Here is a 27987-nt window from a genome sequence, read left to right as displayed (position 1 = left end):
CCCAAGGAGGCTCAGCACAAAGCTAGCATTCTGAACAGTACAGAGTGCTATATAGCTTGTTCTGGGAACAACCAGTACTGAGAAGAGATGTGGAAAGAGAATGAATCAAGAGCCAAACCAAAGTCTTGTAGGTCGAGATAAGTTTGAATTTTATTCTAAGTAAACAAGAGGACACTGGAGAGTCTTAAACAGAGAGTGACCTAATCAGGCTTACAGTGCAAAAAGATCAATTTGCGTGTCGTGGAGAATAGATTGTAGTGGGAAAAGAGAGGAGATTGGGAAGAAATTGCCCCAGTCCAGGCAGGAGATGACGGTGACTAGAAGACTGGTGACGGTGGTAGATGGAGAAAAGTAGGCAGATTGGAAATGCACTTGCAAGGTAGTGAGGATGAGGGGACTTGTACGAATGTGGCACCATCTGTGACATCGGCGGGAAGGGACAATACAATCCTTATCTGATTCCAGAGCCTCTCCACATGGTCATTCCGCTCCGTTTGAATCACTCACTACCATTACTGTGTGTGGGACAGTGGGAGAGGCGGATTGAGGGCAGATCACTGGGGTGAGGAGGACGGCTTCATGCGGCACTAAGAACCCTGTCCTGAACAAGCCGGGACAGAGTGATGAGGACTGGGGTCAGGCCTTGAACGCCGTGCTGGGAGGATGGTGCTCGGGCTCCCCTGGCCAGAAGTGGCTTTGACAGGCGAGGCGGGGCCTCGACCCCTCACGCTCGCCACAGCCCCGCCCCATTTACCTGAACGCCCTACGGCAATGCCCGGGGGCTGAGGGCGTCCACCGTGGGCGGCCGCAGCTTCCTCCTCCTCCCGGAACCTCTAGCAGGAAGTAGTCCGTCTGCCTTAGCGGCCCCCTTCTAAGCCTCTAAGCAATTTCTGGGGGCCCGCCCCTCAGTCCGGGCTGGACTGTTGCGCCTGCGCAAGGGGTCGCGAGCAGTCACGCGCCGCCGGCCGCTTCCGGAGCGCCGCGAGGGCAGCCGGGACGGCTTTTCCTAGCGACCCGAGGTGTGCAGCTGCTGCTGCTGCTGCTGAGCCGGTGCTGGGGCGACGCCCGTGTCCCTGCTGTCCTCCTCGGGCTCCCCGGGGCTTGACCCCCGGGGCTCTCGGCAGGCGTCGGTGAAGAGCCTGCGGAGAGAACCTGTGCTCCCACACCCACCCTCTACAACCCCATATCACGACTCCGAGGAAGGAGAGAGAGAGAGGGGCTGTCGCGACTCCGTGCCGTGTGTCGCCGGGCGGGGCCGCGGGGCCGGGGCTCCTCTAGCCCCCGGGATGCGCGCGCGAGCCCTCGTCTCCACTTCCTTGTTGCCACTGCCACGACTGGAGCCGCCTCTCTCCGACAGCGGGGAGCGCGAGTGCGCCGGCCAGCCCCCCCGTCGAGCCCCCTGGCCAGGCGCCTCCAGGAATGTGAGCCGCGCGGCTTGCACGCTTCTCCGGGTAAGTCCCGCCTTCGAGCGCCGCACCGCACCGGCTGGGCGCCCACGAGCTGGGTGGGAGCTGCGGCTCTCTGAGCCCTGTTGCCTCTTCTACGAAGTAGGAGTAGTGAGCCTTAGTTTCCACCTCCCGTAGTCGGTACCTTTGGGACATCTAAGGCCCATAGGCCGACCATAGCCCACTGCTGAGCCGTCAGAAGCCATTTAATGAGGTTCCGAGGAGGATCTGATAGGACAGTGAAAGCGTGTCACAAATTTCGAGTACTGCCTTACGTCTCTTTTACCGATGAGAAAACTGAGGCTTAGAGTAAGTAGATTGCTCAAGGTCATAGAGCTCTGTTACGCGAGCTGTTAAAATGAGTAACTTAAATTTAGTACCCTGATCTTCTGCCCTTCAGAGCCCTTGGTTTTAACCTTTATATTATCGTGCCTTTTTTTTTTGCATTGCTGTACTGAGGCCTAGGATCTGAAAATACTCTTGGACCCAGGCTTAAACTGGGCTACTCAAACAAGCCAAAACTCAGGGTAGTCTCTTCCTGCCCCTACCCCAATGTGATTGTAATGACTTTGCTTTCTAATTTGTTTTGCTCTGGGTGCTGAAACCCTGTACGTCATTCTTTACAGAAGCTCTCCTGCAGTTATTGATTTTTCTCTGCAAGACTCAAGGGCTGAGAAGTCAATTATGAAAGGCAAAAAAAGCACGTCCCCACATAGCCTTGATTTGAACCCTAGCATCCCTTACCTAATGAAGGCACTGGCCTATTTCTTACCGAGCCAAGTTGCGGGTTATGTTCTCCTCCAGAGTTGCACTATAACAGAATGCAGTGGGGTTTTTTTGTTGTTGTTTTTGTTTTCCAATGGGAAGGGAAATCATTTAGAGATGGTACAGAACTAGAAAGAACCTTAGGAATAATGTGTTCTTAGCCTCAGGTATATCTTTGAAATTATAGGTGAAATATCTGTCTGCATTTTCTGGGAGAGGGTTTTTCCCGCTTTACAACATTCTCAAAGGGATTCTTGCCTCTCAAAAAGTTAGGAGCCACTGATTTCAGCCTCTTCAGTCTCACTTGAGGAACAACTGAAATTTAGGGAGGGGAATAGACTTATCTGAGATCGCATGGTTAGAATTTAGACTTGGATCCTGGTCTCCTGACTCAACACTCAGTGCTCTTTTTCTCATTTTACCTTATCAGATACCACATCATTTGTGGAGTGAGTTCTAAATGAGATGTGAGTGGGCCTTGTAATACACATATCAGTTCTGTATTTACTTACACAGCTCCTTCTTCCCAGAATCCTAAATTATCTTCTGACAGATTTTCCAGAGCAACTATATTATTTCTCTCTCATAAAATTCAAGTGGTTTTTGGGAGCCTTTCTCCATTCCAAGGATTGAGTCTGTGGGTAAAACTCCAACTTAGCGTGTGGCCACAAATTAACTCTTCTTGAACCCAAGGATTGAGTCTGTGGGTGAAACTCCAACTTAGAATGTGGCCACAAATAAACTAACTCTTCTTGAACTGGTCATTGAATTTTTTTAATGCCTTCCTTTCCCTAGGAAAAGCTATTAGTAGGTTTTCTGTTTCTTAGGGCAGTGCTAGAGAGTTAATGTCAGTCTGTCAGATTACTGTTTAGACCTGAGCTGTTCAATACCATAGTCGCTAACCATGTGTGGTTATTTAAACTAATTACAATTAACTAAAATGAAATCAATTGAGTTCTTCAATCACACAAGCCATATTTCAGGTGCTCAATAGCCGTAAGTAGCTACTGTATTGGATGAGCACAGATGAAGGACATTTCTGTCATCACAAAAAGTTTCTTGAACAGTGCTGGTTTAGAGGGTTGTGGGTGGAGATGGGAGCAGTGTAGTATAATGGAAGAAGGCTCACAGTTGGATTTTTGAACTAAAAAATCTGCCTTTCAAGTCCCTGGGTGTGGTGGCCTTGGCCAGGTCGTTAAGCATCTCAGGCAGAGATGATTCGTCTTTAATAATGAACCCTTTTTGTATGGCACTATTCTCAAATGGAGTTATGTCCTTGAGCCTTATCACTATAAGTCTGTGGTAAGGTGGGTGAGACATCTCTTTTTAATGTGTGAGAGAATTGAACCTAAAGCAGCTAAAGGACCTGCCCAAAGTCATACAAACTGGCAGAATGTAAAGAAACTTGCTACATATTGACACTTAACACGTTTGAATGAATGAGTGGATCAGTGAAGCATTTTGCTTAAGGTGATGCCATGAGGGAGTGTCCAGAACTGACTCCTGGCCAAGTATTTACCTGTTATCATATGGAATTCTTGCAATGTGGGACTAATCTTTGAGTTGAAGGATTACTGAGTATCCCATGAGTGAATATAAGTGAAAGGGCTCTCTAAGCTAGTGATCCCAGGTTTGCCTAGTCAGAGGACTCATCTGGCACATGTTAAGGACACGGATTGCCTTAACAATCGTGATTGTTAAGGCAATAACAATGATTTAGTGATTCTGATTCAGAAGGGCTGAGGTGGAACCCTGGAATCTGAATGTTTAGTAGGTTCCCCAGGTGCTTCTTAGGATCCATCTGATGAGTGTGGCAAATGACTGAGTTTTAAGGCCCTGGCAGAGATAAGGATCATTGGATCAGGAGGCTGCTGTCCCCTTTAGGGTAGATTCTTGAACCTTGTTTATGTTTGACTTTCCTCTAGCCATGGATGCATCATATGATGGTACTGAGGTAACTGTCGTGATGGAGGAAATTGAGGAAGCCTACTGTTACACCTCCCCTGGGCCACCCAAGAAGAAGAAAAAGTATAAAATACATGGAGAAAAGGCCAAGAAACCCAGGTTAGCCAACACATTTTGATAGCTGGCATTTATAAACAGAAGCTGCTTGGAGAGCTGTGTTGAAGAAGACTTCAGCCTGTGTGTCCAGTTTCACTGAGAGTGCCATGTCATTTGTTGAAGTCTCCTGATGGGCATTGGGGTTTGTGGGGAGAGGGTGGTTGAGAGTGGGAAGTGGCCGATTGATGCCAGCAGTTGCCATTCCTGTCCAAATCTTGTTCGTGTTTCTAGGCTTTAGCAGGAAATATACACACAAATGGTGGAAGCTCGCTACAAGAGAACCACTTTATTTCTTATTAATGCCATTGTTATTTAAATATTTAATTAGGACATCAGTAAAAATTTGGAATTATAAATAGTGCCAATAATATCTATAAAAAATATCCAAATTGTAGCTCTAATCTCCCTCTTAACTGTGAACATTCCAAACTTCTTGCTGAGGCTCCCAGCACTGGGTCACTTTGATAGTTCTACTTGCTTCCCTCTCTCCGCCTTGGCGAGGTGCTGTTGACCAGTGAGATGACCAAAGGCTGTGTAGAAGGGTAGGGTGTGAGTGGTAATTAGTCCTCTAATTAACTTTTCCTGAAAGTGGAATGACGGGACACCTTTATCCATCTTTGCCCATGTTGGGATTTAAGCCAGTCATCCCTGCAGAAAAAGTGGTCATGGAAAAGTAGACCAGACAAGCCTTTGCTTCTACGTTTCTGGAGGGAGAAACCTCCCCCTGTTCACCCTCTGGAGGTGTTATTTAAATGTTTCTTTGCTTCAGTCTCTATTTAGAGAAATGCTTTTGAAATGAAAAGCTGGGTTTTGTATTTAGCTCTTCACTACTCAAACATTGTAGTATTTACTGGTTGAGTGAGGGAAAACCTTAAGGAGTCCTTTGCTTCCTCAGGTCTGCTTACCTTCTGTACTATTACGATATCTACCTGAAAGTGCAGCAGGAGCTCCCCCACCTCCCTCAATCTGAGATCAATAAGAAGATTAGTGAGAGTTGGAGGCTTCTCAGTGTGGCGGAGAGGAGTTACTACTTGGAGAAAGCCAAACTAGAGAAAGAAGGTTTGGATCCTGTAAGTAATTTTTTTTTTTTTCTCTTCTTCAGCTAATACCTCCATTGCCTTAGTGGTGAGGCTTTGGGGAGTCCAACCCCCTGTTCTCCTGTTTCCTTCTCTCTTAGGAAAACTTTGAATCGAGTCATTTTTACCTTTCTTGAGTCTGATATTGTCTGCTTCCTTTTTTTTTTTTTTTTGGCTGCACTGCGTGGGTTGGGGGATCTCAGTTCCCTGACCAGGTATTGAACCCGGGCCATGGCAGTGTGCCGCGTCATAAATGCTGGACCGCCAGGGAATTCCCTGTCTGTTTCCATTTCGGTCATGTCCTGCACTCTCTTTACTCTTTGCTTGCAGCAGTGCATGATCTCCAGTGAGCCTTAGGTTCCTTTTCTGAATTTTAGCAAAACTTGGAGCCACTTGTCCTTGTGGGTAGTTAGTGTTATTTTTCTTTTATAGAGTAGCTTCTACAGGCATTTTTCCTACACCATGAATTTTCATGTTATCAATTGAGTATAAGTATAATTAATTTGTGTTGTGCTGACCACTGTCAGTTATAACGTAATGAGCAATTAGGCTTGTAAGTTTAGAGGTAGACACAGCTGCTTTATTTAAGGCCACATTCTTTTGTTACCACTGGTGGTATTGAACTGTGCCAGAAGGAAAAGTGCAAGGCTAAAGGTGAAATTGATGGAGGACATTGAGCCTTTGAGTGCTTGGATTAAAGAATAAGCTAGGAAGCAGTTAGGTTTGTGTCTGTCAGCCATTTTGTTATTTCTAGTTCAGAGGAATAAAATGGACTGACAACTGTCAACACTGCTGTTTTTTTTTTTAAACTGAAATTCCTGCAGGAAAAATAACCTTATTGCAAGCCGAAACCTTTTAACCTTAACTCCTTTTTTTTCTCAATTGAAACACCTGTCTCTAACTTCTGTTTTGATAATGTAGAGCAAAGGTTCTTCAGGAATGCAACAACTGTGTTATAGCAGAACAGGTTGTATTTCCCTTAGTGGAGCCCATCTGCCACTGATTGCCATTTAGATTATTTTGTACTTGTTGGCTTGGCATTTCCCTTCTTGGAGGAGCTTTATGTTACCTACGGTCTTGGAGATGCCACTCTGTACTTCTCCTCTAGATGATTTGTTTGTAAACTGTGAGTCTGGGAAACAGTCCCTGTGGAGAGGGGGAGGCAGAGTCTAGGAAAGGTACACATATTCTCTTTGGTTTTTCCATTATAAGGTCACAAACTTTTTGCCTATGATATAAGGAAATTTTACCCAATCCTGGAGTGATACGGTTTTTAAAACCAGACACTAATACAGGTCCTTATTAAGGCTTTTAAAAAAAAAATTGAAGTAGATCATCTACACTGATTTTTCCTTATCCATATGTAGATTTATATCTACCATCATCTCTATTACTACCCCCAAGATCATTAATAGACTAGCTCTAATATTAACTAGCTGTAACCTTGGAAGAATCACTTAACCTTTGAGTCCTGCTATCCTCATTTGTAAAATGGGGATAATAGTATCTATTCACAATGTTTAAAATGGACAATGTAAAACACCTAGCTGAGTTCTTGGAACATACTGACTTGGTGAGTAAATAACACTCTTTAGTAGATTAAATGTCCAGTGACCGTATAATAAGAAAAGGTGGCATTTAATGAGCATCTGGAATATACCAAGACAGGCTTTATATGCTGTTTGACCTCCCCCTGATTACCTGGTGTTCAGGTGGGACCCTCCTGCCTGCATACTTTGGGAGCCTGTCATAGACCTTGGGGCAGGCTGTCTCCTTGGCAGCCCTTCAGGTCTCCTGCCAAGTGGCTGGGCCCATGGTTCCAGTGTCATTCATTACAGTCTGTAAGATGACTGTCATTCATGCTGCCCTGGTTTCTTTTGCTTGGATTTGTTGATTAAGTCCAGACCAACCTATGTATTTGCCACCATTTAGTCTTGTTCTCTTGACCTGTCTGCTTCAAAGTGTGACTTGAGAATATCATTTCTTCATTATCTCTCCAGTAAAGGCTCCATAAAAGATTTGGACAGTCTGCTTTCATGTTTCATCTCAGTGCTTCTTTTAACTTTCATCTCTGAGTGCTTCCTTTGTACCCTAAGTAGTCTCATTGACTTCGTGCTTTTGATTTATTTAAGGATCCTTTTGTAATTGGCTTAGTTCCTTTCAAATTATGCTTCTGAAATTGTTTTTTGGTCTGTTTAATTTCAGTTCTCACTTATCTGTTCATTTTGAACTTTTCTGTCTTCCTCATTGGGTAACTTTCAGTTTAAATCAAAAAAAATAAAAACACATTTTTCTTGGTGCCAGTTAGCCATGCAGGGCTGTGCTTCTAGTACCTGGTCTTCTTGCTCCTTAGAAGACCTGGCCTGGAGTACCAGCTTTACTACTTACTAATTATGTGTTTTGGGGAAGTTTACCCTCCTTGAGCTTCAGTGTCCTCATTCGTGAAATGGGAATAATAATAGTACCTAACTTAGTAGTATTGTTTTAAAGGTCAGGAAAGTATTTTCTGAACCTTAAGATCCTAGGTCACTGTTAATATTTATATTCTTCTCCCTCCCCATCACCTCCCAATATATTCAGGTCCTTATCAGATAACCACTTCCGTATACACATTTGCTCTTGAAGCCTTCTTATTGACAGCTTTGTGATCTGTTCATTCTCTTCTTTGCAAGTCTGGGAGAAGCCAGTGATGTCAGAATCCTTGCTTGCTGCCCTGAGATCCAACATGGCCTGTTGGTTTGTATTTTATGCTTTTAAAGGTTTCACTGAGCATTATACATTCTGGTATATAAATCTTCAGCTACTTTGGAATCCTAAAGTATCAAAGCTGGAAAGGAACTCATAAATAGATTGGGCTTCCCTGGTGGCACAGTGGTTGAGAGTCCGCCTGCCGATGCAGGGGACACGGGTTCGTGCCCCGGTCCGGGAGGATCCCACATGCCGCGGAGCAGCTGGGCCCGTGAGCCATGGCCGCTGAGCCTGCGTGTCCGGAGCCTGTGCTCCGCAACGGGAGAGGCCACAACAGTGAGAGGCCCGTGTACCACACAAAAAAAGAAAAAAATAAATAGCCAGATTGAGCTCCCTCGTTTTACAGATGGGGCAGCAAGGCCAAAAAAAGGGAAAGGATTTGTTTAAGACTATGCCAGACCTGGGATTTCAGCTCACAGTTTCAGATGCCAAGATCAGTGCCCTTTCTGGAATCTAATCTACGTTATCTGTCTCCTGTGTGATTGAGTAAGTTACATTGGCTAAAGTGTGATTCAGATGAAGATGACATTGCTATTGGCAGAGGCTGACCCTGTCTAAGTCTTAGGTCAAGAGAATGGAGTCTTTCTGGTTCCTTTGCAGAAAAAAAAAGAAGAAAAAAAAGGCTTATAAGAATATATCTATGTGGTCTTATTCCATTTATCTCTGCTTGTCTCCCCAACCTGGCTTCTTCATCCTCAGAACTCTAAACTCTCTGCACTGACCGCTGTGGTTCCGGACATCCCAGGTTTCCGCAAGATCCTCCCTCGCTCAGATTATATCATCATCCCCAAGAGCAGCCTGCAGGAGGAGCGGAGCTGCTCTCAGCTAGAGCTGTGTGTGGCCCAGAACCAAATGTCCCCTAAAGGACCATCCCTTGTGTCTAACACTGCCCTGGAGACAGTGCCCAGCCATGCAGGCATGGCAGAACAATGTCTGGCTGTGGAGGCCTTAGCTGAGGATGTGGGAGCCCTTGCCCAGCCAGGTGCTGTACAGGAGATCACCACCTCAGAGATCCTCGGCCCGGATGTGCTCCTAAATGAGGCTTCCCTGGAGGTAGGGGAGAGCCACCAACCTTACCAGACAAGCCTGGTAATTGAAGAGACCTTAGTGAACGGCTCACCAGACCTCCCCACTGGAAGCCTGGCTGTGCCCCACCCCCAGGTTGGGGAGAGCATGTCAGTGGTAACAGTCATGAGGGTAAGTGACTTTGGTTCTGATGATTTTGCTTTACCTTGGATTGTTAAAAAGGCAGCTAGCACCATGCAGTGTGATTCTGAAATAGTGGTAAGTAAGAATACTGGTGTGGCACTTCTAGTTGGACTGCAGTCCTCTTGAACCTTTTTGTCCCCAGGCTTGGTCCAAGTCCCCAGGCTTCAGTTTATTAGGCACTCTCACCAGCTCCTCTTGCCCAGCATAGCCAACATTTTCTTCACATGAGATAAGGTATGTTAACAGGAGGGATGGGGATGATATTTGGGCTGTCCATGAGTCAGAGCCAGGATCTGTTTGGCTATTAGTATTAGTTAGAATTTTATGTTCCCTTAAGATTGTTTCAGCAAACACAATGGCACCTTGAGCTGTTCAGGAGAATTTTTTTCAATAGTCTTGTTGGGCACAGAGTAAGTAGGAAGACGGAAGTTCTCTTCAGGGCCAGGTTGATGGGACTAATAGCTGAGAAAGAAGAGGGAAGTATCTCCCCAGTGGCTTTTCTATCGTGCCCAGTTGAGGAGAAAGAACAGTGATTTCAGTGATTCCACAGCCTGGTCCCCTGGAAGTGGAGAGTGGGGGAGCTGCCACCATGCTGTACCCCGGGTTCAATGGCATCCTCAAAGAGGTAGTTCTGCTTAGGCTAAGAGGACCAGCATGCGGCCACCCCTATGGCCTAGACGGATGAGAGCAGATACCCCTGCAGAGGATTCTGTGCCAGGCGTAAATCCGTTTTATTACTTGTTGCCGCAGTGCTGGTTATGATGATGAAGCATGCTACTGGTTAAGGCAGATTAATAGGTCGCTAAGAACATTTGACAGGGTCAGAAGAATTGGGTTCTTTCACTAACTGCTTATGTGGTCTTAGGAGTTCTGAGTCTCTTAAGAACCTCAGTTTTCTCATCTGTAAAATGAGGATAGCACATTCCCTGTGGTACTGGTTTTCTCTGTCTCTGTTTGTTCTTAATTAAACTTTTATTTTGAGATAATTGTAGATTCATACTTTTTTTGATGTGCCCATTGGATAAGCACATTATCTATGGTTATTGGGCTTGATCGGTCTTCAGTGTTGTGGATGGTCCTGGGTGTTCTTCACTCCATCTCAATAAAACTTTCTTCTTTCCATGTACCTACAGGATTCCAGTGAGATTAGCTCCTCTGCGCCAGCAGCACAATTCATCATGTTGCCTCTTCCTGCCTACTCGGTTGTGGAGAACCCCACCTCCATCAAACTGGTCAGTGTGTGGGGAGTTCAAGGAGATTAAGGCTCCATAAGAATTCTCTTCCAGGTAGTTTTCTAAAAGTCTTAACAAACTTAGGACATTGGGACTGGCAAAGATCTCAGAGGTTTTTCTGGTTCAGGTATTCTTAACTGGGGGTGAGGGAGTGGGGGAGGGTCTGTGAATGGACCTCCGCAGGATCCATGAACTTCTCAAGTTACATACAAACTTTTCTCCTTGAGAGAGTATTTTCCTGGGATAGGTTCCATGGCTTTTATCAAAATTTCTGAAGCATACGTGTTTTAGAAAAATTGAGGGATCACTGATCTAATTCAGTCCTGTTATTGTGCAGGTTAGGAAAAAGGTCCAGAGAAGAGAAAGGACTTGTTCTCTCTATGATTCAAGGTCACTGGGCTGCAAAACAAGGCAGAATGAGGACCCTGGGTCTTCTGATTCTCAAATGTTTTTTCCGTCACACACTGCAGCATGTGGGCTGAGATTTATTCCTAAATATCTCATGTTTCTTTATGATATTGTAAATGGTATTTTATTTTTTAAAAAATATTTATCTATTTGGCTGCATTGGGTCTTAGTTGCGGCATTCAGGATCTTTCATTGCAGCTCACAGGCTTCTCTCTAGCATGCGGGCTCTCTAGTTGTGGCCAGTGGGCTCTAGAGTGCCCGGGTTTAGTTGCCCCACGGCATGTGGGATCTTAGTTCCCCGACCAGGGATCGAACCCATGTTCCCTGCGTTATAAGGGGCATTCTTAACCACTGGACCACCAGGGAAGTCCCTGTAAATGGTATTTTAAAACTATTTTCAATTTCTGGTAGTTCACTGCTAGTGTATAGTAATACAGTTGATTTTTTGCTTATTAAACTTGTGTGCTGCAACTTTGCTAAACTCATGTATTCTGCTAGCCTTTTTGTAGATTCTCTTGCATTTTTTACATAGATGGCAGTGTTGTCTGCTAATAAAGAGAGTTTCATTTCTTCTTTTCTGATATGGATTCCTTATTTCTTTTTCTTGTCTTATGGTTTTTTCGAGGACGTCTCCAGTACAGTGTTGAATAGAAGTGGTGAGAGCTGATATCTGTGTTTTATGCATTGTCTTAGGGGGAAAGTATTCAGTCTTTCATCATTAGGTATAATATTGGATGTAGGTTTTTCAAAGATACCCTTATGTTTAGGAAGTTATTTTTGCTGGGAGCTTTTATCAGGAATGGATGTTGAATTTTTCAAAAATTTTTGTGTATCTTTTGAGATGCTGGATTTTGTCCAAATTTTCGTGTGTTTTTTTTTTTCCTTTTTTAGTTTGTTAATGTGATTAATACGATTTTTCAAATGTTAAATCAACTCTGTGTTCCTGGGATAAACTCCACTTGGCAATGATGTATTATCCTTTTAATATATTATTGGATTTGATTTGATAACGTTTTGTTCAGAATTTCTGTATCTATATTCATGAGGGATATTATTGGTCTCTAATTTTCTTGTACAGTGTTTGTCTTGTTTTAGTATCAAGGTAATGCTTACCTCATGGAATGAGTTGTGAAATATTTTCTGCTTTTCCTTTTTTTTTGGAAGAGTTTTGTGTAGTACTGGCATTATTTCTTCCTTAAATGTTTGGTTAGAATTACCAGTGAACTCATCCGGGCCTGGAGATTTCTTTGTGGGGAAGTTTATAATGGCAAGTCTGATTTTTAAAATATATATAAAGGAATATTCAGATTATCTATTTTTGAGTGAGCTTTGATAGTTTGTCTTTCAGGGAATTTGTCCATTTCATCTGAATTGTCAAATTTATTGACATAAAATTGTTCAAAACCTTCCCTTATTCTTTTTTAAAAAAGCTTTGGTAAAATATACATGTCATGAAGTTTACCATTTTAATCAATTTTAAGTGTACAATTCAAGTGCTGTTAAATATATTTACAGTGTTGTGCAATCATTACCATTTTCCATTTTCAGAACTTTTTCATCTTTCCAAACAGAAACTCTATATCTATTAAACAGTTACTCCCCATTCCTCACCCCACCTATTTCTACCCCAAGCCCTGGTAATTGCTATTTTACTTTCTGTCTTAGTATTTGTGTGTTCTGGGTACCTCAAATAAGTGGAATCATGCAAATATTTCCTTTTTGGTCTGACTTTTTCACTTAGCATAATGTTTTCAAGTTCATCTATCTTGTAGCATGTATCAGAATTTCATTCCTTTTTATGGCTGAGTAATATTCCATTGCATGTGTTTACTATATATTTTTAACCTATTCGTAAACCTTGATGGACATTTGGTTTGTCTCTACCTTTTGACTATTGTGAACAGTGCTACTGTGAGCTTTGGTGTACAAATGTCTGAGTCCCTGCTTTCAGTTCTTTTGGGTATATACCTCAAGAGTAGAATTGCTGGATCATGTGGTAATTCTGTGTTTAAAGTTTTGTGGAATTTTTATCCTTTTAATATCTGTAGAATTTGTAGTGATTTTACTTCTCCATTACTGATACTGGTAATTTGGGTCTTCTTTCTTTTTTCCTGATAAGCTTGGCTAGAGGTTACTGATTTTATTGCTCTCAGAGAACAAGGTTTTGGTTTCATTGATTTTTCTCTTGTTTTTATGCTTTCTGTTTCACTCATTTCTATCATTCTTCTGCTTACTTTGGGTCAATTTGGTCTCTTCTAGTTTCTTAAGGTAGAAGCTGAGGTCATTGATTTGAGAGCTTCTTTTGTAATATAGCTGCTTAGTGCTTAATTTCCCTCCAAGCACTGCTTTAGTGGCATCCCACAAATTTAAAAAAAAAATAAATTTGTTTATTTAATTTATTTATTTTTGGTTGTTTTGGGTCTTCATTGCTGCGTGGGGCTTTCTCTAGTTGCAGGGAGCAGGGGCTACTCTTCATTGTGGTACGCAGACTTCTCATTGCAGTGTCTTTCCTTGTTGCGGAGCATAGGCTCTAGGTGTGTGGGTTTCAGTAGTTGTGGCACACAGGCTCAGTAATTGTGGCTCGTGACTCTAGAGTGCAGGCTGAGCAGTTGTTGCTCACGGGCTTAGTTGCTCGGCGGCATGTGGGATCTTCCCGGACCAGGGCTTGAACCCATGTCCCCTGCATTGGCAGGCAACTTAACCACTGTGCCACTAGGGAAGTGCATCCCACAAATTTTGATATGGTGTGTTTTCATTTTCATTCAGTTCAAAGTACTTTCTAACTTACTTCTTTGACCCATGAGTTACTTAATTATTTTCCAGATATTTGGGATTTTCCAGGTGTCTGTCTTTATCAGTTTCTGATTTGATTCCATTATGGTTAGAACTTTGTAGTTTATAAGACCTGAATCCTTTTAAATTGATTGCAGTTTATTTTATGGCTCAGAATATGGATTGTCTCGATAAATGTTCTATGTGCACTTGAAAAGAATATGTATTCCTGCTGTCGGGTAGAGTGTTCTATACATTTCAGATTAGGTTGAGTTGATTGATAGTGTTCTTTATTGATTTTGTATCCTTACTGATTTTCTGTCTACTGTTTCTGTCAATTATTGAGAGAAAGCATCCGTCATTGTAGATTTATCTGTTTTTTCTTGCAGTTCTATTAGTTTTTGTGTCATGTATTTTGACTGTTATTAAGTACAGAAACGTTTAGGATTGTTACGTCTTCTGGATAAACTGAACGCTTCTTCATAATGAAATGACCTTTATCTCTGGCAGTATTCTTGCCTATGAAATCTACTTAGTTCTGATGTCAACCTTTCTTTTGATTATTGTTATTAACAAGGTATATCTTTTTCCACCCTTTTACCTGTTTGTACCTTTGTATTTCAGGTACCTTTTTTGGTAGGCAGCATATAGTTTGGCTCCAAGAGCAAGACATGTCTGGTGATCTCTGCCTTTTAATTATAGTATTTAGGCCCTATGTATTTAATGTGATTATTTATATGGTTTGGTTTAAATCAGTCCTCTTACTATTTGTTGTTGTTTTGGTCCTATCTGTTTTGTTGTACTTTCTTTTGAAATAATTAAGTATATTTTATGAATCCATTCTATCTCCTTTGTTGGCCTGTGAGCTCTTAACTTTGTCTTGGTTATTGTATTGGTTTCTTTTAGGATTAATAGTACATACCTTTAACTTGTCACAATCTGTCTTATCCTCTAAAACCCCTGCTGTGGATAAATAATACTTTCTTCGATAAGAATGTTGTAGTAAACTAATTATTTTTCCTGAGCCTTTCCTGTTCCGGAAATTTATATTCTTTTATGGTTTAATAAGTGTCAACCAAGCTCTTCTAGAAATACTTAAGAAGGCAGCATCAGCCTTGAACACTAGCATTAATTCCTAAAGTCATTTCTATAAGTTGCTGTTCAGGAGTATTTCCAAATTCATGGTAATTTATTTATAGCACTAACTTTGCTCTGAGGGTGTATTCAGAATGAATATTCCATGTGCATGTGGGGCCACAGTCTGAGAAAAGATAAGATATAATGATTTACCCATTAATAATCGTCTCACAAACTTTTTGCTCCTCAAGATATATCCATTAAGCAGAAAGGACAGGTGATTGTGCAGAAGAGGAAACCAAGGGCCCAAGAGCTAAGATGACTTACCCCCAGCTCATTCAGTATGTCAGTGACAAAATTGGAACCCAAACCCTGGTCTCTTTCCTTGGTGCCACACAGCTTCACACTCATCTTTGACCTGCTATCACTGTCATAATCACCTTTTCCTTAGGTGTTCTGCCCAGAGGTAGCCTAGAGGCAGCTTGGTGTTTCCCAAGGGAAGTTTTTGCTTTCTGTCCAGCCTAGGGAGGCTGGGATTAGTAGCTGAGTAAACCATAAGTGACAGAACAAATCTGACAGGGAAGTGTTTTCTTTCCAGCATTAATCAAGAAATGGAGTGTGGCTAATTTCTATTTGTAGCTGAAATGTAATACATTCTGTTCAAAGGGAAATCATCGGATATGGTTGCAAGCCAGTGGCTGAATATATTCGATGATCAAATTCTGTGGAGTGTCAGAGGACCTGGTTTCAACTGGAATTCCCTCTCATTTTTTTAGTGACTGGACTGTTTTTATATCTTTGAACCCTAGGTCCTAGGTTCTCTGATTTTTACCTAACAAGAATGAAGAAGCAAATTCTTTGAAGTATTGAGAGCCAGAGGGTGCAGCAGGATGCATGGAAGGAATCTTGACCAGGAATCAATAAGATCTGTTTTCTAGGTCTAGCTCTGTCCTTGAGTCACTACATGATTTGACGCAAAGCATTTAACTACTCTGAACCTCAGTAGTAATAATACTTCATAGCATTGCTGAGAACATTAAATGAGATATTGGTAGAGTGTTTAGCAGTGTGTGGTACTTTGCTTAATTAATTGCAACTCTTCTTACCTTTATACTTCTGGTACCTAACTCTGTAACCTTGGGCAGCTGTCTTTTTTCATTTGAATTCACTTTCTCCATTTCTACAAACTGAACTAGTTAGTTGTATCTTAGGACCTTTCCAACTCTGACCTTTTAAGATACCATGAATTGGCTAAGCTTCTGCAAGCTGGTATCCTCCTGGCACTGTTGTGGTTATAATGGTCATCAGGATCTGACAGAGATTAGACTGTGGTGTTGATTCTGACTTGCTCTTCTTTATTTTTTTTTTAAACACAGACTACTACGTACACCCGACGGGGCCATGGGACATGCACCAGCCCAGGCTGCTCCTTCACATATGTCACCAGGCACAAACCACCCAAGTGCCCTACCTGTGGTAACTTCCTAGGAGGGAAGTGGATCCCAAAGGTAAGGTTCATTGGCCATCACTGCTTTGGAAACCCCACAAAGTAGGCTTATTATTCCCTTTAAGAACAGATGACTTAAATTAATATTCATTTAATTTTCTGATGATACAAATAAGTCAGTTTCTTTCTTTTTAGAAAGAAAGAATAAAATGATATCCATAATCTCATGCCATCCAAAGAAAAGCTGTTGTTAAGATTTCAGTATATTTTCTTCCAGTCTTTTTCTGTGTATATACAAGTTCTGTAGCTTGCCTTTTTTCCTTTAAACATATCATGCCATTAAATATTCTTCAAAAACATGATCTTTAATTGCTTCATAGTTTTGCATGAATGACTACACCATGTTAAATCTTTCATTTCTTGTTAGGGTTACATTTTTAACAGTCTGCCCTCCACACTGACTGCTTAACTATTCACACGCACAGCACACATCTCATTCCCTAGCTCAGAGTCCTTTTAGTTTCATATAGCTCCTATTAAAAGTGGAGGTTTTTGGGCTTCCCTGGTGGCGCAGTGATTGAGAGTCCGCCTGCCAATGCAGGGGATACGGGTTTGTGCCCCGGTCCGGGAGGATCCCACATGCCGCGGAGCGGCTGGGCCCGTGAGCCGTGGCCGCTGAGCCTGCGCGTCCGGAGACTGTGCTCCGCAACGGGAGAGGCCACAGCAGTGAGAGGCCCATGTACCGCAATCAATCAATCAATCAATCAATCAATCAATCAATAAATATTTTAAACCCGATATTCAAGGTCAGCCATAGCTTAACATTCCAGATGTATACCTCTGTCTGCAAATAAATGACGCTTAGTAAGTAAGTGAGCGTTAGAGCTGAGCCCCTGTGACATTCAGTTCAGCACATGTTTGTTACCTGTTGTATGCTTGGCACTGACTACATGAAACATACTTGCCACATTTTTGATAGAAATTATTTAGGGACAAAAGGACTAGAATAGTCAGAGGTGGTTTTATAGAGGAGATGGTTTGGAAAGATCAGTAGAATTTGGGTAGATAGAAGAGGAAAGAAGGCGTTGTTTTTGTGAAAATAGCTTAGGTTAGGATTGTGTTCGTCATGTGTTTGACTCATGGTCCAAACTCATTTCTGTAGAGAAAACTTAAATAGCATAGTTAAGTTCCTTTGGGCAGTTTCCAGGGAACATCTCTCAGAAAATTACTGGGATTGTGACTTTTGCCCTCTGGCTGAGTGTTGGAGTTCAGGATAGCTTCAATTTCGGAGACAGAGTAGGTTAATAATTAAGAATACAATTCTGGAGTCAGCTTCCTCAGTTCAAACCCCTACTTCCCAAGTATTTAGCTTTGTAACCCTGGGCAAGTCATTTTATGTCTCTTTTCTTGATTTAAGCTTCCTTTCATTTGTAAATGGAAGTTAACAATAGTGCCTACCTCACTAGGGTTATTGGAGGGGTCAGATGAAATGATCCATGCGAAGTGGATGGCACATTCCTAGTGTATTGAATATTCAATCCTCAGTAGGGCTTCACTGCTCCCATTGTTGGCAGCAGTATAATTAATATTAACAGCAACAATAGAGACAATTAACATTTCAAGGGGCAGGAAGTACCTAGGGCCTTGTGGAGTTTTTAATGTGCACTGTGAAGCCATTTCATTTATTCGCACCCTAATTATTCTTGCAAAATGTACTTCCCCAGCTTCAGTAGGAAGATTGAATTGGATAGTTGTTGGACTCCTCCTTGGTGCTTCTTCACTGATGCACAGCAGGTCTGTCAAATGACCTTATTTCCTGTGCTTTTGCATGAAAGAGTGTAACCAATCCTGTGCCTAGTCTGCTTCAGATTCTGTTTTTACTTTGGTTTCCTTTTTCATTTTGTCTTTTTTCCCCCTTTGAATAACTTTTGAGCCCTTCTCTCTTTGAGATCAAACTCAGGACATGAAAACAATTTTTTTCTTAGCTACTTGTCCTGTCTTTACTTGCTAACTCAGAATATTTTTCCCAAAGGTTTTTGCAAGAATTACCATGTAAGGAGCAGATACTGTGATTTCTAAATCTCATAGGAACAGAATATGTGAGTGTGAGAAGAAAAAGGGTAACAATGTAGCATCAGTGCACTTAAAATTTTAGAGATAAAGGTGACTTGGTTATCAGCTCAACTCCCAAATTTCTAGCTAAGGAAAAATAGATTCAGAAGTGACTTGTTACATTCACATTGCTAATTATCCTGTCGCCTTTTCCACTAAACCACACTTCTCAGGCATTGCTGCGCTGTTTACCTGCAGAATCTTAAGATTTCCTGAGTTCTCATTTTTGAAAGAGCAATTATAACTAGTTTCTAAAAGCTCCAAATGTGTCCATGCCAGTCAGGAAATGACTCACCTTTTCTTATATTGTTCTGGAGTTCATACTGGCTAAAATTAGCCCAAGAAACATGTGGCACAGTTCCCAGTGAGTTGGATGGAACAAAAGATGGTATATAAGGCTCTTTAGCTCAAGGCCTCATTACTATGGGCTCTCTGATAGCAGTAATTGAGGTCTCTGATCGAGGAACTGGTACTATTTGCCTTCCATCTTGAAAGAAAGTGACATCTAAAAAGGGTAGGCTGAGTTAAGGAAATGTGAGATCACCAGCTAGAGTTTTTTGCTCTGATTGCTTAAATTATTCAGTCTTCCTGCAAAGAATTTTTGTCTATAGCCTACTTAGTGGGCAGTGTTCTGCTCAAAGATCTCATCTCAGGGGTTTAGTTTATCTTGTCTCCTGTTTTTCTGCTGACTTCCTTCTTTAGCAGTCAATAAGCTCAGTACAGTTTACTTGGAATTTTTCTTGTCCTCATGGTTTGTAGTTGTGTGTTAGAATCTGAGAATGCTTTACTGGAGATTTCTTAAGGTCATCTATATTGATTCTTAACCAGAGGCACTGTGTTGCCCAGAGGAACTTTTGAAATGTAAGGGGTTTTTGGTAGTCAGTGACTGGGAGATAATACTGAAATTTAATGGCAGTGGGCACAGATGCTAAATCTCCTGTAAAGTGCAGGGGGGTCCTGCCCCTCCACCATGAAGAACTGGGCCACCCAAAAGGCTATCTTGCTGCTGTTGACAAACAGAGTTCTCTTATTCCATAATGGGAAATGAGGAATCAGATGAAGCTTGCCTTAGGTGGCATAAGCAATTAGGTTGAAGCAGAGCCTAGACAGAGTGCAGCTTTTGTGTTTTGTCTCCTAGTTTATAGTGCCTTTCACTATTCATGTGGAAGGAAAAAACCTTTGAGACCTACCACAGAGATATGACCACTGTTAAATTTTTTTTTTTTTGGCCGTGTTGGGTCTTCGTTGCCACGTGTGGTCTTTCTCTAGTTGTGGCGAGCAGGGGCTACTCTTCGTTGCAGTGCGCGGGCTTCTCATTGCGTTGGCTTCTTCTGTTGTGGAGTACAGGCTCTAGACATGGAGGCTTCAGTAGTTGCAGCATGTGGGCTCAGTAGTTGTGGCATGGGGGCCCTAGAGCCCGTGGGCTCTAGCGCTCAAGCTTAGTACTGTGGCCCTTGGGCTTAGTTGCTCTGTGGCATGTGGGATCTTCCCAGACCAGGGATTGAACCCATGTCCCCTGCATTGGCAGGAGGATTCCTAACCACTGCACCATCAGGGAAGTCCACTGTTAAATTTTTTTAACTGTTCATGTGTACATATACGTATGTAAACCTCGGGTCTGTCTGAGATAGCGGCAGCTGGTATTTTTAGTGAGTCTGAACCTTTTCTAGCATGTAATTAATGTGTGTGATCTGATTTGACCCAGTGAGAAGTTTGTGGTGTATGTGTAAATCAGCCTTACGCTGACTTTAGGACTCAACCTGAAAGAATCTGGGAAAAAGATACGAGTTTTCCCCAGTGGAGTTGGAAGCATTCAGTCTATGCAAGATTTTGACCACATTGTGACTGAGTCTCATAAAGAGAACACCAAGATAAACAACTTAATACTTCTGGCCCAATATGGCAGTGTGTCAGCCTCTTTGTAGACATAAAGGAGAAGGCCTTGAACAATCAAAGGTCGAGGTAAAAATATGTCAGCATTTGTTCGCTGAAACCTGAAGAAACATGTCGTTAAGAAATTTATTAGAATAGGCTTATCCTAACTCAGACATTGAGTTCTGTGGTGAAAGGGAACTGGAATCAGAAGACTTAGATTTCAGGCCAGTTTTATACTTGGGACCTGAAGTCAGCTTCTTCCTTTCTCAGCCTCAGCTTCTTAAATGCTGCTCATACATTATTGTTACAAGGATCAAATGAGAGAATATTTGTAAATGGTTGTCAATTGTAAAATGCTATATGCATGAAAGGTTTTCTTTTTTTTTTTTTTTCTAGGAAAAGCCAGCCAAAGTCAAAGTGGAATTGACTTCTGGAGTCTCCTCCAAAGGCTCTGTGGTTAAAAGAAATCAGCAGCCTCTCACCTCTGAGCAAAATTCTGCTAAGGAAAACTCTTCCAAACTGACTCTGGAGAACTCAGAAGCTGTAAGCCAGCTCCTAAGTATAGCTCCTCAAAGAGACGTGGGTGAGGAGAATGAGTGGGAGGAAGTGATCATCTCAGATGCCCATGTTTTGGTCAAGGAAACTCCTGGGAATCGTGGTACAGCAGTCATTAAGAAGCCAGTGGTCAAGAGTGGTGTGCAGCGTGAGGTCTCTCTGGGGACAGCTGAGAATGACAGTCCTGGACTAGACGTGCCACCACCAGCTGAGGGGACCAGCACCTCCAATTCACTCCCTGCTCCTAAAAAGTCTACAGGGTAACCCAATGTGTTTATTTTCTTCCCCCATTTAAAAAAATATTTATATATTTATTTATTTATTATTTTTTGGCTGCGTCAGATCTTAGTTGCGGCACATTGGGATCTTTTGTTGCGGCGTGTGGGCTCTTCGTTGCTGTGCACTGGCTTCTTTCTAGTTGTGCGTGAGCTCCAGAGCATGCAGGCTCAGTAGTTGTAGCATGCGAGCTCTCTAGTTGTGGCACGCAGGCTCCACAGCACGTAGGCTCTGCAGTTGTGGCACGCGGCCTCTGTAGTTGTGGTGCGTAAGCTTAGTTGCCCCTCGGCATGTGAGAATCTTAGTTCCCTGACCAGGGATCGAACCGGCGTCCCCTGCATTGCAAGATGGATTCTTAACCACTGGACCACCAGGAAAGTCCCCCAATGTGTTTATATATTACAGCATTGTGTCTAGAACAGCAGCTTGTGAAGTGCCCTGTGTTTACTTTGTCCCATGTCCTTACAGCATTCCCGAGAGAGATAGCAGAGCCCAAATTCATGGTTTCTATTTTAGAGATACAGAAGCTGAGGCCTAGAGACATTGATTTGCCTTTCCTCCTATACTCGGTTGTCTATTCACTGCTGTCCCGTTCCTTATACATCTCTTCTTGTCAGTCTCCCTAAAGCAGTTATTATAGAGTCTTGTTGGTACAGGCTGTGGGCAATGTTACAAACCTAGTATCCAATTCTGGATACTGCATTTGAAAAGAGAAGCTTTATTAAGGCAGCTTTATATAATAAAGATTCCTGTCCTGGTGGTCAGAGAACTAAATTCTGGTTGTGACTCTGTCTAGGGCTTCTGTTTGACTGTGGGCATAGTCACTTCATACCCATTTTCCCCTCTGAAAAATCTTGAGTTGGGTGTTATAAAAAAAAATTCTATCCTCAATGGCTGACCATACAGCCTGAAAAAGATTGTGTGTAAAGCTTGCAGCCCAGTGCCTTGCAGATAGGAGAGGTCCATAAGTGTGGGCTGTTTTTCCTCCCTTCCTTAAAGGCTTTCTTACCTTAGAGGCTTCACTGAATTCTCCATGTATGTAGCTCCTTTACAGAGGCAGCTATGGTCTTAAAATGGAAGGCTCTTTTTTGTTTATATCGTTGGTTCTCAAAGGGGAGCAGTGCCCCAGGGGACATTATGGCAATGTTTGGAGACATTTTTGGTTGATGCAACTGGGGAGAGAGTGCTAGTGGCATCAAGTGGGTAGAGGCCAAGGATGCTGCTAAACATCCTGCAATGCACAGGACAGCCTCTTGCAACAAATAATTATTTGGCCCAAAATGTTAGTAGTGCCAAGGTTTAGAAATTCTGGTTTATATTATTATGATTAAAAAACTTTTACTGGGCTTCCCTGGTGGCGCAGTGATTGAGAGTCCGCCTGCCGATGCAGGGGGGACGCAGGTTCGTGCCCCGGTCCGGGAGGATCCCACGTGCTGCAGAGCGGCTGGGCCCGTGAGCCATGGCCGCTGAGCCTGTGCGTCCAGAGCCTGTGCTCCGCAGCGGGAGAGGCCACAGCAGTGAGGAGGCCCACGTACCAGAAAACAAACAAACAAACAAAACTTCTCCTGTTGAATAGAAAATATATTCACATAGTTCAGACTGAGAAGGTGTAAGGAATATATACTGAAAAAAATTTCCTTTCTGTCCCATCCTTGAGTGCTCCATTCCCATTTCCCAGAGACAATATTCCCAACTTTCTGTGTTTTTAGAGGTAATTTTAAATATATGCAAACAAATAGGAGCGTATGTGTGTTTTATAATTAATATCGTTAAATTTTAAAAGTCAAGATGTCAAAGTATGTATGTCACACTACCATTTGTGTAAAGAAAGGGAGGGGAAAAATGCATGTGTGTACACACACACATATATATATATATACGTACATAGTTGACTCTTGAATAGGCATGGACTTGAACTGCATGGGTCCACTTACATGTGGATTTTTTTCAGTATGTATGTACTACAGTACTACATGGTATGCAGTTGGTTGAATCTGCCAGATGTGGAACCCTGGATATGGAGGGCTGTGAAGTTATCAGTGGACTTTTGACTCTGAGGGGTCAGTGCCCCTAATACGTGCTGTTCAAGGTCAGCTGTGTGTGTGCGTGCGTGTGTGTGTTATATATATATATTTTCCCCCACCTTTCTTTACACAAATGGTAGCATAACATACATACTTTGACATCTTGTTTTTTAAAATTTAACAATATACTTTGGTTCCGTGTCCTTAGAGAATGAAGCTGTGCACTTTTGGGCAGGTGAAGCACTTTAGCAAACGTGTATTGAGGCCTTCTATGGGCAGGCTTTATGCTCAACACTGGAGCTACAAAGATGCAGAAAACATGAACCATGTTCTCCAGGGTCTCTCAGCTGCCCTCATGTGGGAGACTGATACACTTTAAATACTTGGGCTGATTAGAGGCAGATTAGATGTTATAACTACAATAGCTATTGATATCCCTCACCATAGGCACTGTTTTGCACTTTTTTATCTTCATAGTGACCCCATGAAGTACATGTAATTGCATATTACAAACGAGGTAAACAGAAGAGTAAGATTTCTTGCCCAGGGTTACACAGCTATTTAATGGTTTAATTAATGTCTAAAGCCTGACGGTTTAATCAGGACACTATTCCAGTAAAGTGCTATCTGAAGATTGCACTTTGCTTTTCTTCCCCTTGGTCTGGAATTTCTAGAAGAAGCTCCTTTCTTTTTTTTTCAGAGTTGATCTGCTTATTCCTGTGCCCAGAGCCCCAGAGCTTAAAGGCAGAGCACGGGGCAAGCCCTCGTTACTGGCTGCAGCAAGACCCATGAGAGCAATTCTTCCAGCCCCAGCTAACGTGGGTCGAGGCAGCAGCATGGGACTGCCCAGGGCCAGGCAGGCCTTTCCCCTGAGTGGTAAGGTCTGGGACAGACTTGGGAGGAGGGACTGTCTAAAGGGAAGGGAACAGGAGTGGGGGTTGAGCATGGAGATGAGAGACTTAGGGAGACTCTAAATGCACTTAAGTCACCAGTCTGGCTCCTGGTTGTCTCAGATAAGACTCCCTCTGTGAGGACTTGTGGCCTGAAGCCAAGCACGCTGAAGCAGCTGGGCCAGCCCATCCAACAGCCATCTAGCACTGGTGAGGTGAAGGTAAGACCCTTTCCCCAGACGGGGAGCCATCTGTGGCGGGGGCTGGCTGCTCCGAGAACAGGGCTTCCTTTGAGTGTCTCAAAGCCATAGGCAAAAAGCCTGTTCTTAACACTGGTAGAACTGTGGGAGGAGGGTTAGCATGAATGAGTTATCTGTTTTTTAATTAGTTTATTTTTCTGGTTATAAAAATGAATGCATGTTTTAAAATTTTTATTTAGAAATAATTTAAAACAAGAAAAGTTGCAAGAGTAAAAGTAGTACAAAGAGCACCCACGTACTCTTTACCTAGTCACCTATTGTTAACATATTAGCCCATTTTCCATTATCATTTGTGCTCATTTGTCTTCCCCGTTGTGTGTGTGTTTGTGTGTGTATATATGTTTAAAATACACATAATTTAAAGGTAAGTAACATGACCTTTTACTCTTTAATGCTTCAGTGTGTATTTCCTAAGACTAGAGATATTCTGTTAATGAAACATTGATACTTTATCATGTGTATTCCAATTTTGTCAGTTTTATCCAGTTGTGTCCGTTATAGCATTTTCTACATTAGTACAGGATCCGATCTAGGATTAGATGCTGCATTTAGTTGTCATGTCTTTTTAGAAAAAAATGAATGCGTGGTTGTTATAGAAAATAAAGAAAATTCAGGTAAGGCAGACAGAAAATAAGTCTCTTCTGATCCTGCCTCCCAGAAATAACTGTTATTGATGACCTGGTGTGCGCTCATTCAGCCAAGTTCTTTCCTGCGTTTGTCTGTGTTTATCTTTTAAATGTAATTTTTTAAACCTTAAAAGCATGGCTCTTTCTCCATGTACTGGTTTGTAACCAATACAATTCATTCCATTTAATGATAGAGCTATTAAAGATTTCTCAGGTGTCAAAATTGCGTGTGTTCAAGTATATTTATTATTAGATTTTATTTTTTTTAGTTCTTTTGCCATATGTGACTTGAATATGATCAAAGATCCCTAAATCAGCACTTTTGTGAGCATGACCATCAGTAACAAACACATTTCTACATCACAGCCTGGTAAATATATACATATATATACACACAGTAAAAGTTTAATGAAGGTATGCCCTTATTTTATGCAGTCATTTTCCATTTCTTTTTCCAAAATGCTGGTTTCAGCCCATTAAGTTAATTTCACAGTCCCTCAGTTTGGAATTGAAAACCCTGACATCGACCAAATTGGAATAGGAATATCAGTCTGCCGTCTCCCTTGCCGTGTGCTCTCTGTGCGGTAACTGCTTTTGTTTGATAGTTTCTAAATTTGCCCCAACAAGGCCATCAACCAGTTTCTACTTTGAAGGTTAATCTGTTTTCACCCAAATGTGGTGTCACCACTGGGTGCATGTGTGATCTTGGGGAATAGAACGATGGTAATCGAGTCTGCTTCAGCTGCTTCATAGATTTCCAACCCTTAGATTCCCTTCATGTGTGTAAATTCCCAGTCTTCTGTGTAGTTTCCTTTTAATTGGCAAATTGAGTATGTGTTTAAAAGCCATAAACCCTTTTACTAGTCTTAAACCAGTTAAGTTACATGAAATCTTATGTTCTGAAAATTAACTTAAATTCATTATTACAGAATAATTATTTTTAATTTAGAATGCTTTCTTCATCTTTTCTTTTTTACATTCCATATAGAACATTTGAAAATTTTTATAGATAGTGGTAAAATGGGAAACAACCATGATCTTCCCCTCAGCCTGTGACATTTCAGACTTCTTGTGGTTTTTTTTTTTTTTTTTTTTTTGGCCTTGCCATGCAGGTTGCAGGATCTTAGTTCCCTGGTCAGGGATTGAACCTAGACCCCCAGCAGTGGAAGCATGGTGTTCTAACCACTGGACCACCAGGGAATTCCCCAGACTTCTTTATGTCAGCATGATTCAACCACATATTTGTATATAGAGCTATTACATGCTTTTCTCACTTGATAGTAGTTGTAAATCTGATTCATAGTGTTTCTGATATGCAGTATCAGAAGCTGTGCAAAAGAGTGTGGGAACCCCTGGAGTTGAAAGTGACACTCAACCTTTGGTGGGCTGGTGACTGCTGACTAGCATTCCAGAGGGCTCATTTGGAGCATAGCTCTACAAATGCCTGGGCAACTGTTTCCTCAAGCTGTTTCAGGACAAAGGACCTCAGGAGTTTGACTGAGATTCAGAAGCACTAAAATAATTTGTTTTGATCTACAGCTACCAAATGGCCCAGCCAACAGGACATCTCAGGTGAAAGTTGTAGAGGTCAAGCCTGATATGTTTCCTCCATATAAGTATAGCTGCACCGTCACACTGGTAAGTGCAGACAGGTGATGGGTTGACATAGAGGTGGTTTGACTTTGTGGTTGAGGGTGAGTAGGAGTCTGAGGTGGGTGGGGAGTGGTACTTGGGAGTGAGAGTAGGGTGAGGGATAGATCATAGATTCTGAAGAACCTGTCAGTGGTACAGATGATAGCTACTGGGTGAATTATCTAGGTTTGCTGTTTTTCCCAGGTGAGATCCATGAAATATAGGCCAGCTGAGACAAGGACATTTCTTTTGAGAGTAACTGGAGATGAGAATCCAGTCTGGCTTCAACATTCAGCAGCAGTCTTTGGACCTTTTAGCCTCAAAAGTGTGGTCTACGTATAAGTTTGAGAAATGTATTTTTTTTCCTCCCTAAAACAGAGTCACATTCAGTACTAGTATCTGAAAGGGTTTGAGAAGTGCTTTAGTGAAGCAACTTATTTTGTTTAGCCTGGTGTTACCAAGGTTTTCCCTCCCCCACTTTTATTTTTAACATAACACATGTTAACATCCCAATAAATGAATGTGTGACTCTGGGGTCGTCCTTTTGCAGGGTAAGCAGCCTAGAGCAGTGGAATAAACACTGGGTGTCGAAAGACCTAGTCCAAAAGTGGTTCTGGCTCTGCTGCCAGCATGCCATTTAACCTTGAGCAAGGCTCTTTCCTTCTCTGGTCCTCAGTTTTCAGTGTCTGTAAAATACTCTGTTGTTTTAGAAAGCATGTTAGGGCTTCTCTTGCTCAACATTCTCTAATTTTGTTGATCCTTAAGGTACCAATCAGCCAGGTATCATTTGACAGTTTCCCTGGATGAGTAAGATACACAGCTCTTGAGAAAGCAGCTAGATTTTTAAAAATTCAGAAACTTTATTGAGCACCTGCTCTGTACCATGCCCTGTGCTAGGATTCCGTAGGAACAAGACAGTGCATAGTATGGTGGGTCAGTGCCTCATCTGGCCTGATCTTGGGGAGAGTGTCTCTCTTATCCTAGAGAGCTGCTCAGGCTTCTTTTTCTAAAGACCTAATTACTACCTTCTCCATGCCATCCATCCCTTCACTACCTCTTCCCTTTGGCTATGAGAGGCCACTAGGGATACCATCTGGTGGGAACTGCCCAGGACCTTCTCTTCGGCTGATTAGACTGCAGCTTGTCGTAGGAGTCTAGATGCCAGAGGCTTGAGCTTAAATAGTCGAGAAGTCACAATTTATCTTTATTGGAGCTTGAGATCTTCGGTTCACCACAGTCTCTGGCACTCTCTTAGAACAGGCCTGTTTCACTCTGCTGATTGCCTGGACCCTGAAGGCATTTGAATTTCTGACCTTTGAGATTCAACTCACTTGTTTCACAGATAGTGAAGGACTTGCCAAAATTATTTAGGCTGTATTAAGACTGAAAGGGGATAGCTGCAGAAAAAGTATCTTGCTTCAAGGCTCTTGGAGAGTTAGTCTAAATCTGGTTTTGTGATTGCCCTCTCTGTTTTACCAATAGCAGGTCATCCTGATT

The 27987-nt window shown here is 42.3% G+C and overlaps 1 protein-coding gene across 14 annotated transcripts in view; it reads left to right on the top strand.

Annotated features, from left to right (window-relative positions):
• Positions 1 to 949: 949 nt before the first annotated feature.
• The window catches only part of HMGXB3 (HMG-box containing 3), a 69159-nt gene continuing 42121 nt past the window's right edge, over positions 950 to 27987 (top strand). For 3 of the 14 annotated variants that reach the window (XM_067032091.1, XM_067032087.1, XM_067032086.1), the window contains exons 1-8: positions 961 to 1451; positions 4136 to 4274; positions 5167 to 5341; positions 16170 to 16301; positions 20624 to 21042; positions 23783 to 23958; positions 24096 to 24193; positions 26398 to 26496. In XM_067032091.1, coding sequence (XP_066888192.1) covers positions 4138 to 4274; positions 5167 to 5341; positions 16170 to 16301; positions 20624 to 21042; positions 23783 to 23958; positions 24096 to 24193; positions 26398 to 26496 — 1236 coding nt within the window. In that variant the 5' untranslated portion in view covers positions 961 to 1451; positions 4136 to 4137. Of the gene's footprint in view, positions 1452 to 4135; positions 4275 to 5166; positions 5342 to 8794; positions 9293 to 10437; positions 10537 to 16169; positions 16302 to 20623; positions 21043 to 23782; positions 23959 to 24095; positions 24194 to 26397; positions 26497 to 27987 lie in introns of all 14 variants that reach the window. The other 11 variants (XM_067032084.1, XM_067032082.1, XM_067032090.1 and 8 more) reach the window with 7 other exon arrangements.

The sequence above is a fragment of the Kogia breviceps genome, chromosome 4 (assembly GCF_026419965.1).
Source record: "Kogia breviceps isolate mKogBre1 chromosome 4, mKogBre1 haplotype 1, whole genome shotgun sequence".
Lineage (NCBI taxonomy): Eukaryota > Metazoa > Chordata > Mammalia > Artiodactyla > Physeteridae > Kogia > Kogia breviceps.
Note: the sequence above shows the minus strand (reverse complement) of the source record. Positions and strands in the feature narration are given on the sequence as shown.